Genomic DNA, 16,775 nt, shown 5'->3' on the forward strand with positions numbered 1-16,775 from the left:
ATGAAAACAGGCTAAGCACTAGGGAGGGATATTTCTCTAATTCATTCACATGGGTATCATGAAATATTTGGCCAAATGCTCTGTTAAAACCAAAGCACTTCATGTCTTTAATCTTGCCTTCATCTTGATAATTGTTGTAAAATGTGAGAGGTGTCTCACTGCTGCAGGGATTTATTCAGTAAAAAAGACATTTGCAAATGTCTTTTCTAACTTCATGAAAACAGGCTAAGCACTAGGGAGGGATATTTTCTAAGTATCCGGGTGGGTGTGTAAAAATAAAAAGCAATGGTTGTAATTTTTTTTTTTGACAGCAAGAACTGAAGGAAAAGGATTGAGAACACACAGAGCGACACGGCACACTGATTTTCAACATAACCCCCGTTCAGTATTTTACTATTCATCATCTACTGAACATATAGAGGCATAGTTGCCAGCTCTTTGGCACGGTCATCCCTGCATTATACAGAGGTCATTCCTGGGCATCCATTGTTATATCTTGGCATTCTCAGCATCATCAGTCATTTTTGCAAGGCACAGAGGGGTCAGGTCTGAGATCTAGCCATGCTTAATGCAGCAGAATAGGAATCCAGAGGATGACTGAGGTGCAGATGAATGAAGTTCAAATTGGCAGGCAAATTTGGCTTCTGTGTTAGGTACAGCATTAGCAGCTGGTGCCCCTATTAGGAGTTTCAGTGGAAGGCCACAGCCTAGTGGGAAATCTCAGTGATGTGAAATCTTGAGGGGCAGGGGATGCTGTGGGAGGAGGCTCAGAAGTAGAGAAAGGTAGGCATTCCACATCAAAAAGGTCTTCAAAGACAGGAGGCCCTGAGGCTATAGGGTATGAGGAACCTAGCAAGACAGAGTCAGCACACCTAGGCCCTAGGAACCAACTGTGGTGCCAGCCGTTTGTAGAACAGGAAGAGAAGTCAAAGCAGGGACCAGACCCAGTTACAAGAATGAGGGCACAAGGTCTAGGAATGGGGGAACAACAGCATGGTCATTGTAGTCAGAAAACGTACCAGGGGTAGTCTAACCAATGGTACAAGTTGTTGCCAAGCATGATCCAGTGTTGGTCTCAGGAGGCATAATTATCTCCTGATTCAGGTTAATATTAGTCCAAGGAATGGAGGGTGGCATTGAGCATGCAAGTGGGACCCAGGTTGCCTCAGTGATGGTACAGAGTGGGAATTGTATCTCAAATCATTATGGCAACAAAACTCATGTTTTCCTCATTGCACTCATCATGCTACTTCTCCAAGAAAGAGAGACATACACTAGCTCTAGGGATACGATCAATCTGTTCACTAAATCATAAGCTCCTTGAAAGCAGAAACTGTTTCAAGTGCCGAGCAGGGTGTGGCACATGCTCAGTGAATATTTGTTGAATACGTAAAGAAAGGTAAAGATGGATGAAGAAAAGAGACATAGTCTTGGTTGGGTGGGGTATTCTATCGGGCTTTCCCAGAGATTCAGTGAAATATTCCAAAAATTCTATACAATTTGTTGCTTTTATTCCATCATATTCAAGCAAACTACTGATTTAAAACAATGACTTTCCTGATTTCTTCATACTGGAAATGAAGGATAGATGTTATATGAATTTGATCACTAGTCATTGTTTCCCTGTGTTGTGGATTATGTTGACATCTGGTTAAAACCTTGTGGTAGTTCATATGGATGAGATGAGCGGCATCAGTCTCAGTGAAGATGGGCAGAGGGTCTGAGACCCTCTATAGCAGAGAAAGAAAACTGATGAATCATTGGCTTGCAGTCCGGTAATAAAAATGTTTTTTTGTTTTTTATCTTTCATACTCCTGTTGTTGCATTTTTAAAAAACTGGCTCTTAGATGTCCAGAATTGTATCCATCATATTCTTGAGGATCATGACACATCCTCACAATTGGCTCATATACTGACTCAAATATTGTTGACTCATAAAAATTCAGGTTTTGTCTTCTCCTGAGAAACTGAAGGATCCGGCAACACTGGTTCTATTTCCCTGCAGGGCAACCATTAGCAGCTGCTCAGAGTGCTGTCCCTCTTTATACCGATCTCTGTTGTCTCCTGACCAAGAGGCTTCATGTCAGTTGATGTACATCATTGGACATGAACTGTTACTTTTCTAATAAAATGGAGAGAGCTGTTTTATTGCATCTATGCCATCCATTTACATTACCTGCCTGGCAAGTGTCATTTGAGTTTGACAACTCTGCTCTGCTGGGCAACCCTTTTGACACCCCTAATAATAGCTACCATTCACTGAGCCCTTATTATATGCAAGCACAAAACCAACAATTTTTGACCCATTATCTCTTTGATCTCTATAAAGCTCTATGAGGTAAGTCTGAGCTGTCATCTCCATTTGACAAGCGTGGAAACTGAAGCTCACAGAGGCAGGTAATTTGTGCAAGATTACAAAACTTCTAAGTGGTGATACTGAGACTCAAACTTTGATTTCAAACCTTGGATTCAAAGCCTAAATCCAAAGCTAGGGTTTAAACATTTTTTTTTAAATTATGCTGCTTCCCAGCCAATCATCTTTTAATAATAGAACTGCTGCTACCATATGGGGTTTCTCCCTCATGTCTGGTCCATGTGGTACTGAATATCAGGAAGACCCTCTTCCTGGTATTCAGTGCCAACCCAGAGCTGTTGCTTTGTTGGAGAGGGAGGACAGGTGGTTCTGAGGTCACTATGACTCTCATAAATTACTGATCCTGGCACTGGGATATGTGTGTGTGTGTGTGTGTGTGTGTGTGTGTGTGTGTGTGTGTGTGTGTGTGTATATGTAGCTGGGCTGTCTCAGTGCTATCCACAGGGAAGCTCTTATAAAGGGCTCCATCTCTGGCCTCACAGCTATCAGATCATTGAGATGTGGAAGCTGTTGCTGTGGGTTGGTGAGTGTGGCAGATCCCAGCAGTGTCACTCAGTCCAGGAGGTGCCAGGCTTTAGGAGTTTATCATCTCTTTGGTTCCTGAGAGAGCAGCCTGAGACTCAGGGGACCTGGATTCGATAGAGATGGGATGGGCTATAGTGACTGGTCAGAGGGCAGAGGGCCCCAGGGAGAAATGGTCAGAGCAGTGGTTCTCAAACCTGGTGGCACATTAGAAATTTTAAATGCTCGAGTTCCACCTTGGACCAGTTCCATCAGAATCTCTGCATGACCAGCCAGGATATCAGTACTTCTTAATTTGCAGCCAGGGTTGAAAACCACTAGCCTCAAGCTTTTTCTGGGACTTCTAACACTCATCGTTGTCCCTGAGCAAAGCATGAGCATATACATGTGTTTATCAGAAGAAAAGGAACTTCTATCTAGTTCCACTGGTCCAACTTTAGAGACCAGGAAATGAATGAATGGTGTGTGTGTCCCCATTTGTACACCTGCATCTGCGTAAGGTGCTGTGTTGGTAGGCGCCCTTGCTAACCAGTGGGTGTGCTGTGGCATGCCACTCTGGGGAGGGTGTAAATCTCTGTGTGACTCCTCCCTTTGTTTCCCGCAGGGCTGGTTCTTGTGCTGAAACACCACGATGGTAAGGAAACTGTGTTTTCCCTTCCGGTGCCAGGGAGAGTCTCTGGCTGAGAAATCCTCCACATTGAGTGTCCCCTGCAGCTGCCTTGCCCTGGCTCCTCTGACAGGGATGATGGATCCAACACAGTTTCTCAGAGGGTTTTTGGTCACTTGCTGTTTGTGTCTCTCTGACTGTGTGCCTTGGTCCAGACTTGAGAATCCATTCTGACCAGGATTTCATGAGGCATTCTTTTCTTCCTGAGACCTCAGCAGTGGGGGAGGAATATAACCACAGTGCAGTTTTGAGGTGTACTTCAGGGCCAGGGAGAAAGGATGTGAAAACGTGGCCTGGTCTCTTGGGCTGCTGCGTTCACATTGCTTTCTGGAAGCTGAGCTCCATCCACTCCCTTGGTTTCTGTCAACTAATGTGTGCTCTCCCTTACCAGGTGCTGCCCATAAACTGGTGTGTTATTTCACCAACTGGGCACACAGTCGGCCAGGCCCCGCCTCGATCTTGCCCCATGACCTGGACCCCTTTCTCTGCACCCACCTGATATTTGCCTTTGCCTCAATGAACAACAATCAGATTGTTGCTAAGGATCTCCAGGATGAGAAAATTCTCTACCCAGAGTTCAACAAACTAAAGGAGAGGTGTGTTCATATTGGATGTGGGGGTGGTATTTTCAGATTTCACAGGTATAAGATAACAGTCTATTTCTCTTGTTACTCTTCAACTTTCCTCTATTTCTTCCAGTCCTAGCTTCCTCTCAAATAGGGGTCCAGAGCACCCCCAACTTGAGAACTCCTTGTCACAGACACCTTGAGCTCTTTCCTGTCTCCTTTTGTAGTTGCTGTTGCCTCTGCCTGGAATGTGCTTCTCTCTCTTCTCTGCCTGGCAAAACCCAACTCAGCTTTGGAACCTAGTTGTGAGGATTTTAGTTATTATTGCTGTTAAAGTGGGCCTACACATCCCAAATGCTCAACAGATGCTCGTGTTTTTATTACTGTTTATTAGCTATGAGCTACTCCAGGGAAGGGGCAGTGTCTGCTGTGTCGTTGTATCCCCAGTGGCTAGGTCAGTGTCTCACACAGGGTTGGTGCTCAGTAAGTGTTTGCTTACATTTTCCTCTCTCCAGAACTCCTGGAATCTCTCCGTGCCCAAGGGAAGGCTTGTTACTGCATTGACGGTTATAGATGGGCAGGGAAAAAGTTCTATGCCACTAGATTATAAGCTCCCTGAAAGTGGGGAGCTTATCTGTGTTGTTCTCTGTTCTAAAGTGCCTAAAGCAGTAAATGGCACATAGACATTGCTCAATAAATATTTGTTGAATAGGAAAAAGAGAAACATTTTAGACTACTCTTTTTTTGGAAGCATCATGGGGACATGCGCAAGTTTGGCAGACTTTGTGCAACCTTGGAGTTGTTGGGCTGTGATGGCCCTTGGGTTGATTGTTCTGTCTGTCTTTCTTTCTCTGTCCTGTGCTCATTTCTCTCCTAATATCACCTTCCTCCTTTTCCTTCCCTTACCTCCCATCTCTCCTGTTTCCTGTTTTTCTTCCATGGAGCAAAACAAAAGAATGTGGCAGCAGCTGCCCACTGGAGTGGAGGACTCAGCTCATCAACCCTCTCTCCCACATCATAGGAACAGAGAGCTGAAAACACTGCTGTCCATCGGCGGGTGGAACTTTGGCACCTCAAGGTGAGACTTCGCTGTTATTGTCTTCTCCCTGGGAGGGTGGAGCAGGCTGGCTGGATGTGAAGACAGAGGGGGAAGCCAGCTTGGCCATGGGGAGAGCAAAGCTAGCATAAGCACTTCCCCAACTCATGAATCTTAGACCCCTGCACTCAAGGGACATCCTGGCCTCTTCTCCATGGTGGGTCAGGGGAGACAAGGAAGTTCTAGCAGGTGGTAAGAAAGGGGCTGGGGGGAAATTAGAGACAAAATGAGGCACTCAAACAATTGTTTCTTCAACCTTTCATAAGGGAAGGAATCAGGTGCAGGATGAGAATAACTCCCAAACCTCACGGGTTTCCTCACTTTATTAGTGGATCCAGGAATATCTGCCTCAAAGGGTGGGATCAGAGGAAAGGAAATAAAATGCTAAGCTTAGTGCCGGCACATAGTACACTTTCAGTATGTAGCAGCTGCTCTTGTTAGCACTTCAATCTCCATGAGGCAACGTGGAGATGACAAACTGCCTTCATATTTTCTGAAGAAACATTTCTCCTATTTCGTGGCTGAGGCTTGGGGTAGAGGCCGTGCTTGCCTTGTTGCCTTAGAGGCATGAGATGCACGAGAGGGAGGCCTGGTGGGCTGGGAGTGTGTGAGGATGCACTTTGCAAGATGGAGGAAAGATTCAGGGCAGGGGGGTGAGAGCTAGCTCTGCCCAGCCCAGGCCTAACCTCTTCCCCTCTCTGAACACTCCCAGTGCTCCAGATACTGGGCTAGGGCTGTACATGCATTAACCCATGAACACTTGGAGGAAGCTTAAAAAGTGGTTGTATTCCAATTGGTAGAGCAGAAAGCACAAGTCACAAGTATTAAGGAACTTGCCAGATTTGTCCCAGGTATTCCTCAGAGATTGCCCAGCAAGGAGGTGGCAAACTGACCATGGAACCCAGATCTATTTATGAGTCTGGTTAATTTTCTAATCATGGCTCAGCTCAGGACTAACCCAGAGTTGCTTAAAGTTCAGCTCCAATAAGTTAGAATTTTTCCAAAGTGTCATCACTACGGAAGAGAAAACAAAGTAAAATAGAAAAAAATATCAAACAAGCAATGAACAAAAGAATACACGATCAGAAGCCCCTTATCAGAGCACAGGCCTCTTGTGCCAAGTTATACAGCTCAGGCCCAGATTAACTCATAGATGTTTCTGGACATGCTGGCCCTAGACTCATGTTCTCTCCCCTAATCCAGTCAGGTAGAAAATGTCAGTGCTAGGACAGGTTGTGTGAATTGAGTGGTTACCTATGAGGAGACAGCACAGAGATGGCGGTGCCTTGCCAGTAGGCATACCATGTTTTGGGGGGCAGAGCTGGACTGAGCTGTTTCTCTGCACCCCAGGCTACCTGCTTGGTTCTGTGCCTGCTGTTCCCTGTGCCATCTGGCCTCGGGGCAGTACATGGTTTTCAACTTCTTTTAGCTGCCTGAATTCCCCACTCTTGGGTATTGAGCTCCTGGTGCTGGGAGAGGCATGTAAGAAGGTGGGAGAGTTTTGGAGATCTGCCTTCCTTTCCCCCAGCCACATCTGTCAGGCCCACCACAGGGCACCAAGCTTGCGAGGGGCCTTGTAGGAGGTTGCCATTCTGTGGATAGTGTTGTCTTACCCCTGGTCTCCCTGCAGGTTCACCACTATGTTGTCCACATTTGCCAACCGTGAAAAGTTTATTGCTTCAGTTATATCCCTTCTGAGGACACATGACTTTGATGGTCTTGATCTTTTCTTCTTATATCCTGGACTAAGAGGCAGCCCCATGCATGACCGGTGGACTTTTCTCTTCTTAATTGAAGTAAGTCTGGTCTGGAAGTGCCAGAATCCAGAAATGATTCTACTTTTATGTATCTGGGCTTATGGCAGGAGAGGAGCATAAGTCCAGGGCCAGGGGCAGAAGAGGGTGACAGAATGTTCTTTTACTGTGAACCCCTGGAGGGTAATACCTGTAACTCCCCAAGGTTGCTCTTTTCTCTGCACCTGGGGCTTGCTCCAGTCCTCCAGCCTAAGGGATGCCTTCTCTGTGCAGCTTCCTGCACTCCCTCAGGCAGTGTCTGTCTGAGTTCTGTGCTCCTGAGCCTGCTCGCCACCGCACGATTAAATCATTCACCACGTCAGCCCTCATCTGCCTGTCTCATGAGCCTGTGGCATGGCCCGTGTCCAACTCACCTTTGTGTCCCAGAGCCTGGCTCAGGGGCTCAGTAAATGCTTCTTAGATGACACTTCCCCCAGGCCCCATCTCTTGTTTGTCCAGTTCTCTGTGTCTTTCTGTCTTTTCTCCTAGGAGCTCCTGTTTGCCTTCCGGAAGGAGGCACTGCTTACCATGCGCCCAAGGCTGCTGCTGTCTGCTGCTGTTTCTGGGGTCCCACACATCGTCCAAACATCCTATGATGTGCGCTTTCTAGGAAGGTGAGTGTATATTGCCTTGGTGGGGCAGGACATTGGAGGGAAGCAGGTGTCTTGAGCTCAGAACCCCAGAGCTTCCCAAGCACTGTTTTTGAGCTCACCATGTGCCTGCCCTGACGTCAGTGCAAGTTTGGGGCTGGGCTGAGGGGGCATGGGTGGGGACAAGGGTTAGCTCCATTATACCCTGAGGGTTTATTTAGACCTCAGAGAGAGGTGATGTAATATCTGCCCACAACAATGTTAGCACAGGTAGAGTCTTCTGCACAGCCTAGGAGAGAATCCCAGGGACCTAGCCTCTTTCTACCTAGAGTATATCTGTAGACATACACTATGCAGCAGATGCTGGCATCAGAGATGGATGAATTAATAATCACTGTCACAAAAACAAAAGTAGGTATGCCCAGTCACACTCAGTATTCAGAGCAGTTCTTCATGCGAAAGTTAAAAAGCTAGACAAAGAGCAGCACATAAATCTTTTTGGACATGTCAGCTCTAGGTATATTTTCTAGAACTTTGAGAATCAAGTATTTACAGAAGAGGAAACTGAGGCAGATGCAGACCAAAAGAGAAATGGGATATTCCTGTGTGTGAGTGTGCTAGAGAGTGGTTTCAACGTGGGAGGAGAGTGAGAGACGCAGGGGACATGGAGTGTGTTAGTGTTGATCTTTTAGCCAGACAGGATTGAGAGAGTCCTGCCCTCACCCAGCTGGGCAACTTTAGGCAAACTAGTTAACCCATCTGAGTTTCAGTTTCTTCACCTTTAAAATGGAGATGGTTACAGTACTTAGGGAATTAGCCAGATTAAAATTAAATTAGATAATCAGTGTAAACCCTTATCCCTGTAACCTGGTAATGATGAAAGTTTTCTAAAGGAGGTAGGTTTCAATGGCTCCTGGAATTATAGAAAGACAAGCTACAGAACAGACTGCTTTTACTCATGACCATTTGTGCAGATGCCTGTTAGCATTTGTATCAGGCCTGAGTGTATTTTCTCTAACTCCTGCCTACCTCCACAGATACTCTCAGGATGCATAGATTCTCACACACAGCTGTTCCTAACCAGCTGTTTGTTCCAGTGGCAGGTGGATAGCACAGCATGGGCAGGCCCCACAGGCAGAAGGAGCAGGGAAGCTCTGGTGACCAATGTCTAGCTAGTTAGCCAGACAGTGCTGTGATGATCTGACTTGAAAATCTGGCTAGCCCAGTCTTTACATCTCTTCCTCCTGCCCCTTACAGACTCCTGGATTTTATCAATGTCTTGTCTTATGACTTACATGGAAGTTGGGAAAGGTTCACAGGACATAATAGCCCCCTATTCTCTCTGCCTGAAGACCCCAAATCTTCGGTAAGGAAAGGAAAGATCTCAGGTGGCCCAGACATCTGTCCCCCTGAGCTCAGGCCATTGGCTCTTAGTAACAAGGAGGAGTGTGGATTCTTCTTACCTGCAGGCATATGCTATGAATTATTGGAGAAAGCTTGGGGCACCCTCAGAGAAGCTCATCATGGGGATCCCCACCTATGGACGCACCTTTCGCCTCCTCAAAGCCTCTAAGAATGGATTGCAGGCCAGAGCGATCGGACCAGCATCTCCAGGGAAGTACACCAAGCAAGCAGGCTTCTTGGCTTATTTTGAGGTGATGGAAATAGAATAGCAGTCTCTGTCTAGCAGTTAGGACTCTCCTACTCCCAGCTGGAGCAAAGGCCAGGACAAGGGGCAATGGCAAGGGTGACAGCTGTAGACAGGGCAAAGAGGGGGGCTATTAGGACAAGGGAAATCACTCTCTGGGGTATTTTCTTTTTCTTTGGGGTAAGTTATTTGAGTCTTTTGTAAGGGACGAAGGACTTGGTGGAATCTGAATGGAAGGATTTTATTGTACCCCAAAAAAGGATCTTAAATGCTATACAGGTAAACCCTGACTTTCTGTATGGCCTAAATAAAAATCATTAATATTTGCAATATACATAGTTTCAAACATATGCAAAATTAAAAGAATAGTATAGCCTCTGTACCTCCCCCACATACTACTCACTCAGCTTCGATCATTAATAATTCAAGGCCAATTTTGTCACATCTCTGCTGACTCCTTCCCTCCCTCCCTACTACTAGATTATTTTGAAGCAATTCCAAGGCATTCTCTACTACAGGTTCTTTCTCTCCACTCCAGCTCTACCCTCTTCATCTTCATCTCAACTAAGCTTGCTGTTGAATGGTGGAAAGAGACATGTTTCCAAGGGAATGTAACCATCAGAGGTGACAATACTAGCCACATAAGTGTGTGGCTGTAGTGACCTGGAAAGGTCTTATAGAGCAGGTAGAGTTTGAGCGGAGTTTGAAACACAGGAAAATCCTGATGGACAGGAATGACTAGATGGGAAGGACTTCCCAGGTAGAGGACAGCAGGTGCAGAGGGACAGGTTGAGTACTTTAGGCAGTAGTGGAGGTGCTGCAAGTCTCTCCAATCTCTGCTCTGCGCTGGATGGATGAGGGTGTTTTTCTGCTAATCCAATGAAGCATTTTTATGAGTGTTGGCATAGTTGAAGCAATGCTCTTGAAGGGCAAAGAAGCTTTGATATACACTTTAAAGCACCAAAAGCAAAAAGGAATGACTTAGACATTAACTTCTGCAGCACAACTTGCATACCTCTACTTTTTTTTGCAGCATATAGTTTCTAGCACAATGCTGGGCATCCAGTAGACACTCAAATGCTTAACTGATTGTAGCAACCCAGCTCTCCCTGCCTTCAAGAACTTTAAGTCTACTAGAAGTTCAGGTGCTAGTTTGAGAACTACCTATATGGGGCAGTTTGTGCTGGGATCTAATGAACAGGAGAGACTTGTTTGTGAAAACACTTTGAATGAGCTACAGATTTGGTCAAGGATCAGGTATGTTACTCTTACGATTTTGGTACTGGCATTATATCCCTGGCTTGGTTTCTTAAGGATGTAATCCACTCTTTGGTTCCCTATTTCCCATCATGGACAGTAGAGGAAGGAGCAGGTAACAGTAGGAATTTATTCAAAATAGAGAGGAACTCGTTTTTGAGTGGCCTCTCCATCCATTCTCTCTTTGGTTTACCTTCTTCTCATTTGCTGGTTAGGGATTCTTGGGTTCTTTATCCTTCAGCAAGGAACAACTGTCTCCTGGCGCTTGTCTCTGTGGCACTTTCCAGAACTAACCTGGTGGTCCTCTTGGCAGATTTGTTCCCTTGTCTGGGGAGCGAAGAAGCACTGGATTGATTATCAGTATGTCCCATATGCCAACAAGGGGAAAGAATGGGTTGGCTATGATGATGCCATCAGCTTCAGTTACAAGGTGAGACCCTGGTTCTTTCACGCTCCAGCACATGGTTTCTTACTGGCTTCCATGGGGCCCTTTTTTGTGCAATGCATGCATGTGTATCGGGTGGAGGGTGAAAGGTGAGGATGATTAGACCAGGGGAGTTTTAGGCATGCCTACATTTTATTTCTAACCAGGGTTTCATAATCCCATCTGTTCCAGTTCTCTATTCTGAGGAGAAGGAATCTAGGTTCTGAGGGAATAAATAGTTCTCTCAGTTCTTACAGCTTTTTGGTGATCTTTTGGGTCTCTTCCTTTCCATTTGGACCAACTAATTTCATAGCAGATAAATAACCAACACAAAGTAGATCATGGTAAGTGCTCTGTAAATATTACTGACACGTAGCAGAAATGAGGAAGTCTGGGAGGGCTTCCTGAGGGAGGTGAGCAGCAGTAGGAGAAGATGATGACATGGGGGAAAGGCTCAGTGGTGTAGAAAGCTTATAGCAGATTCAAAGACGAATTTGGGTGAAGCAGAGGCTTTTTACAAAGGGACCTGAATGCTGGTAAAGGTGTTCGGTCTTCATCCTGTGGACGTTTTAAGGCAAAATCAGGTTTCTACAGGTGGATGACCTTTAATTTTCAAACTTTTAGAACCAAACTGTGACCACCACTCTCCCTTCATGTAAGTGGTATTTTATGAAGTTGAATCTGGCAGGTTTTTATAGTGAACTAAAAGAGAACTGACATGCTCCAGCAGTTCCTAAACCTGCCTCTGTTTTGGAATCACCTGAGAGACTGGATACATGTATAAATCATGGTTCCACTCCTGAATATTCAGTAGGTCTTAGAAAAACTTTGGAAAGTATTTTAGAATGCCTCCACATGTGATCCTTCCAAATGCTAAGTTGACATTTTGGGAGCTCTCAGGGGGGACACAGAGGTGTCCAAGCGTGAGATAATGAGGGTCTGGACTAGGGTAGTTGGAAGGAACAGCAGTTGAAAGGTGAGAAATTGTCAGAATGTGGCAACTGCTTGGTATTGAGACTTAAATAGAGAGAATTCACAGTTCTCCTGTTACCGGTGATGCAGAAATGCCAGGTATCGGCTGTTTTTGGGGGGGAGTTTGTGTGGGAAGCACCAGAGAGGAAGGCACTCATGAAGATTCACTGTGTAGCTCTTCTGTGCATTAACACTGGGTGAGGCCTGCTGGGGAGGAGACAGATAAAAGGGCGTGGCTTCTCCCATCTGGGATCTTGCTCTGTGGTTTGGGAATGGGAAGACACAAACAGGAAAGATTAATGACTCAACGCATTTACCCAGTTGGATGGAATTAAGTCTAAGACCCATAGGACGTCAGAAAGGGGATTGACCCCCTGTGTTGGGGGAGGCCCTGGGATGAGCAGCAGAGGGTGGTCTTGCTTTGAGGTGCAGTTACTGTAACTCGCAGAACTAGGTGAGGGGACATGAAGCCAGGGTGGGGATGGTTACGGGATTTTTGACATAGAATATCAGAGCTAAAAGAGACCTTGGGGATTATTGTTGGGAGATAATTATACCCTGGATTTCTCAGAGTTCCTGCACAGTTTGAGGATTTTGGGCAAAGGAAGCAGACAAGCTATACTAAACATAGAGAGCTGCTTTCCTCTTTCCCCCAGAGCCATTTGCTTACCTTCAGTGATTGCGAAAGTCCCCTTCCCAGGGAGGACTTGTTTATGTTCCAGGTTCTGTCCTCTCTCTGGAGGGAGGAGGGCCACGTAGGTCAACCATTCTATATAAGCTCTGAGTCTCATAATTTCAAGGTTCTTCTCTGTAGTGCAGACCCCACTGTACATGCAGGTGAATTGAACATCTGACCTTCATCACATTGTCCTTTGGGTAATTGGGACATGGAAACTGACTCAAGGTGCTATTCTGGCTATTTTGTTTTGTTTTTTTTTTCTGTGAATAATGAATGTTCTGTCCTCTGATCCAGAGGTCTGGGGTGTTGGGGTATGTGAGTATGTGTGTGTGTGTGTGCATGTGTGTGTACACACAAAACTGACAGGCTACTTTGTTAGCTTGTAAGTAGAATAAAAGTCTCAGAAACTTCACAGTATCAGACTTAATGATTGGGTTCCTCCTTCCTCTTATTTTACATTTGGGGAAAGTCAACCTCTGAAAGGAGGCAATTGACTTGGCTAAGGAACACAGCTCTTTGGACCTGGTGGAGTCTATCTTTTCCATCAGACTTGACAGAGCACTGGCAAAGTAATAATAAAACCTGGACTTGAATCTAAGCTCCGCCTTTAGTTGTAGTGGAGGTTTTAAAAAGTGTGGATGAAAGCCTTTATTTTCTCATCTGTGAGAAGAATATAATATTTTGTGCTCTACCGTATTTTATAGCATCACTGTGAGATAAGGAAATGAATTTTAAACAGTAGAGCAGTATCTACAGTTTAATATGATAATAATGGTGATTGGTGAGGTGGGGAACCCAGAGGGTTAGTAGCTAACTTTTATTGAAGATTCACTATGTGCCAGGTATTGATTCAAATATCTTATGCATAGGAACTCTTTAGGAAGGCTTATGTAGCATTCCTATGTAACATAAAAACATAAGATTCACCATTTTAACCATTTTAAAGCCTGAAATTCAATGGCATTAAATACATTCATGTTGTTGTATAATTATCACCACCATCCATCTCCAGAACTTTTTCATCTTCTCGAATGGAAACCCTGTGCCCATTAAACAGTAACTTCCCCTTCCTCCTTCCCTCATCCCCTGGCAGCCACCATTCTATTTTCTGTTTCTGTGAATTTGACTACTCTAGGTGCCACACTTAAGTGGAGTCATACACTGTTTCTTATTTTGTGTCTGGCTTATTTCACTTAGCATAGTGTCTTCACGCTTCATCCATATTGTATGTAGTATGTGCATGTAAGAATCTTTTGAGTCTAAAAATGTTGAACATGTTATTATCCTCTTTCTTTTTTTAACAAATGAGACAGTTAAGACACATAAGGGTTACATAACTTTTTCAAGATCCCATAGCTAATAAGCAGTAAAGCTAGATTCAAATGCAGGCTACGCTCCTAACCACCCTGCTACATTGCTTCCTGAGGGACTATCTTCAGTTTTTTGCCATTGTACCCAGTCTGGAGAGTGTCAAGTACAGCGGGTTGACTGACTGTTACTTTTACAGGCATGGTTTATAAGGCGAGAGCATTTTGGGGGGGCCATGGTGTGGACATTGGACATGGATGACGTCAGGGGCACTTTCTGTGGCACTGGCCCTTTCCCCCTTGTCTACGTGTTGAATGATATCCTGGTGCGGGCTGGTAAGTAGCTGTGACCTATAAGCTGGGGTTGGAAGTTGCATAACCAGGCACTGGGTGAGTCCCTTCTGCTAGATCTAAATGCCTTGGTGAGGCAACATGACATTGAGGGGAGAGAAGAAGCTTTGCCAGGCCACTATGTTTTCCAGTCTTTGCTGGGATACTTGGCCCTTACTTGATCTCTTTGAGCTTCCTTTGTTCCATCTAAAATGGGAATAATCTATACACTCATGACATTATTATAAGAACTAAGTGAGCTATGGAATGAAAATTCTCATAGTTAGCACTCAATGTATGTTCTTTCTTTCTTTCTTTCTCTTACTCTCATGGGCAAGGGCTGAGGGAATTAGGTTTCTTTTGATATCTCTTTTTGATAGTAGAGGCTACCCTGGCAATTAGGAAGTGGAAACTAGCATGCAAGGGATGAAGCATCCTTACAGATGGTTTATAATCTTCATTTTATGGGTAATGTGACTGGAGCTCAGTCAGGTCAAGTCTTTAGCTGGGCCCCAGTCCCATTGTTCACAGCGTGCTGTCTCCAGCCTCCTTGCCCCTGGCTTTGTTCCTGGTGCCTCCTACAACATGGAGACATAAGAAGCTTCTCCTTCAGGATTCATCAAGTAATTCTTTAGCATTAGGCCTCGAGGGCAAGGTTTTGCTGATGGTGCAATCAGAGATGTCAAAGTGAGGGCTTGAGCACAAGGAACGGGTGGGCTCCTTTCTGGGGTCATTCATGGAAAATGTAGCAAATCCACTGAGTGCCTGTGGGTGTCTGGGACCTGTGAACATGATGGGGTCTGGAGCAAGGCTTCTATGTGGTGGGATTTCATCTATGTCCTCAAGTAGGTATAGTATTAAATCTTCCACTTCTGGATTTTTGGAGCAGGTACTTCAGTGGTGGAGTGGTTCTAGTTCTGCCAGTAATTGATAGGATGAGAATGAAGTGGTAGGAATCTCATTCTTTTCTGTTGATTTTCTTTAGAGTTCAGTTCAACTTCTTTACCACAATTTTGGCTGTCATCTGCTGTGAATTCTTCAAGCACTGACCCTGAAAGGCTGGCTGTGACCAAGACATGGACCACTGATATTAAGATTTTGCCCCCAGGAGGAGAGGCTGGGGTCACTGAGATCCATGGAAAATGTGAAAAATGTGAAAATATGACTATAACTCCTAGAGTTACAATTGTGACCCCTACAAAGGAAACTGTATCCCTTGGAAAGCACACTGTAGCTCTAGAAGAGAAGACTGAGATCACTGGGGCAACGACCATGACTTCTGTGGGTCATCAGTCCATGACCCCTGGAGAGAAGGCCCTGACCCCTGTGGGTCACCAGTCTGAGCTCCCTGGGAAGAAGACCCTGACCCCTGTGGGTCATCAGTCTGTGACCACTGGACAGAAAACCCTGATCTCTGTGGGTTATCACTCTGTGACCCCTGGGGAAAAGACCCTGACCCCTGTGGGTCATCCATCTGTGACCCCTGTGAGTCATCAGTCCGTGAGCCCTGAAGGAATGACTGTGACCCCTGTCCATTTTCAGACTGAGACCCTTAGACAGAATACAATGGCCCCTAGAAGGAAGGCTGTAGCCCTTGAAAAGGTGACTGTCCCCTCCAGAAAGATATCAGTCACCCCTGAAGGGCAGACTGTGCCTTTAAGAGGGGAGTATTTGACTTCTGAGGTGGGTACTCACCCGAGGATAGGTAACTTGGGTCTTTAGAGGGAAGCTGAAAACAGGATGATGCTGTCCTCCACCCTGTCATCCAGCTCCCAGAACATACTCCTCAAGCTTTTGACAACCACTTTGTTCCTGTCTATGGAAACCATTCCTCTGTCAACTCAGTAATCCCTCAAACAAGTCCTCTTTCTCTAAAAAAATAAATCCCAGAAGACTCTGCTGTGGATCAAGGAGCCTAAGCCCTGCTGGTGTCAGAAACCAGGGAAAACCCTTGTCTTTTCTTCTAAGTGACATGCTTCCTCATCCTGGAGCAAAGCAGCCATCAAAACCACAATAGGCCAATCTCTTTTCCATTAAATAAACTGTAAGCACAAGAACCCACCGAGTTCTCTGAGATTCTTTTCTTGAATTGAACTCTGCAACTCAGTTGTCAGCTTCTCCCTTTCAAGGTCATTTTCCCCACTGCTATTTTTGGAAAGAGGGAGTTTGTGTCTAGTCTTCAATGATGCTATCCTGTGTGGATTATGTGCTTCCTTCTTTGTTATGGGCAACTGCTCCCTTCACTGTTGGTTGGCGCCAGAGCCTCTTCTAGAACAGTTTCCGCCACCCTCAAGGGGAGCTGAGATGGGGAGGGGGAGGTTGAGTCTTCTAATTATATTCTCTCCTTGGTAAAATCCTTGTTTTCCCTGAAAAAACAACCCCATCTATTCTTTCCTCAAGAAGTGTTTGAGGAAAAGGTATAAAAAAGGTACGTTAAAGATTATTTTCTTGTAGTATTACCTTCACACTTCTGCTAGGTCTCCTCTAGAAACACCAATTCCCACACTTTAAACCTTTAATCCACCCAGGGAACATTTTCCTAGGCATGAC

At 45.3% G+C, this 16,775-nt stretch overlaps 1 protein-coding gene across 1 annotated transcript; it reads left to right on the forward strand.

Moving 5' to 3' along the window:
* Positions 1 to 2,742: 2,742 nt before the first annotated feature.
* Positions 2,743 to 16,144, forward strand: OVGP1 (oviductal glycoprotein 1, 120kDa). Its single transcript, XM_011933208.1, is given in 12 exon segments — positions 2,743 to 2,897; positions 3,501 to 3,530; positions 3,955 to 4,159; positions 5,151 to 5,207; positions 6,856 to 7,021; positions 7,508 to 7,632; positions 8,866 to 8,974; positions 9,078 to 9,263; positions 10,827 to 10,943; positions 14,096 to 14,231; positions 15,211 to 15,978; positions 15,981 to 16,144. Coding segments are annotated over 12 exon segments (2,088 nt in total). The 5' UTR covers positions 2,743 to 2,872.
* Positions 16,145 to 16,775: the final 631 nt, after the last annotated feature.

This window comes from Colobus angolensis, unplaced genomic scaffold (assembly GCF_000951035.1).
Source record: "Colobus angolensis palliatus isolate OR3802 unplaced genomic scaffold, Cang.pa_1.0 Scaffold124, whole genome shotgun sequence".
In the NCBI taxonomy this organism is placed as follows: domain Eukaryota; kingdom Metazoa; phylum Chordata; class Mammalia; order Primates; family Cercopithecidae; genus Colobus; species Colobus angolensis.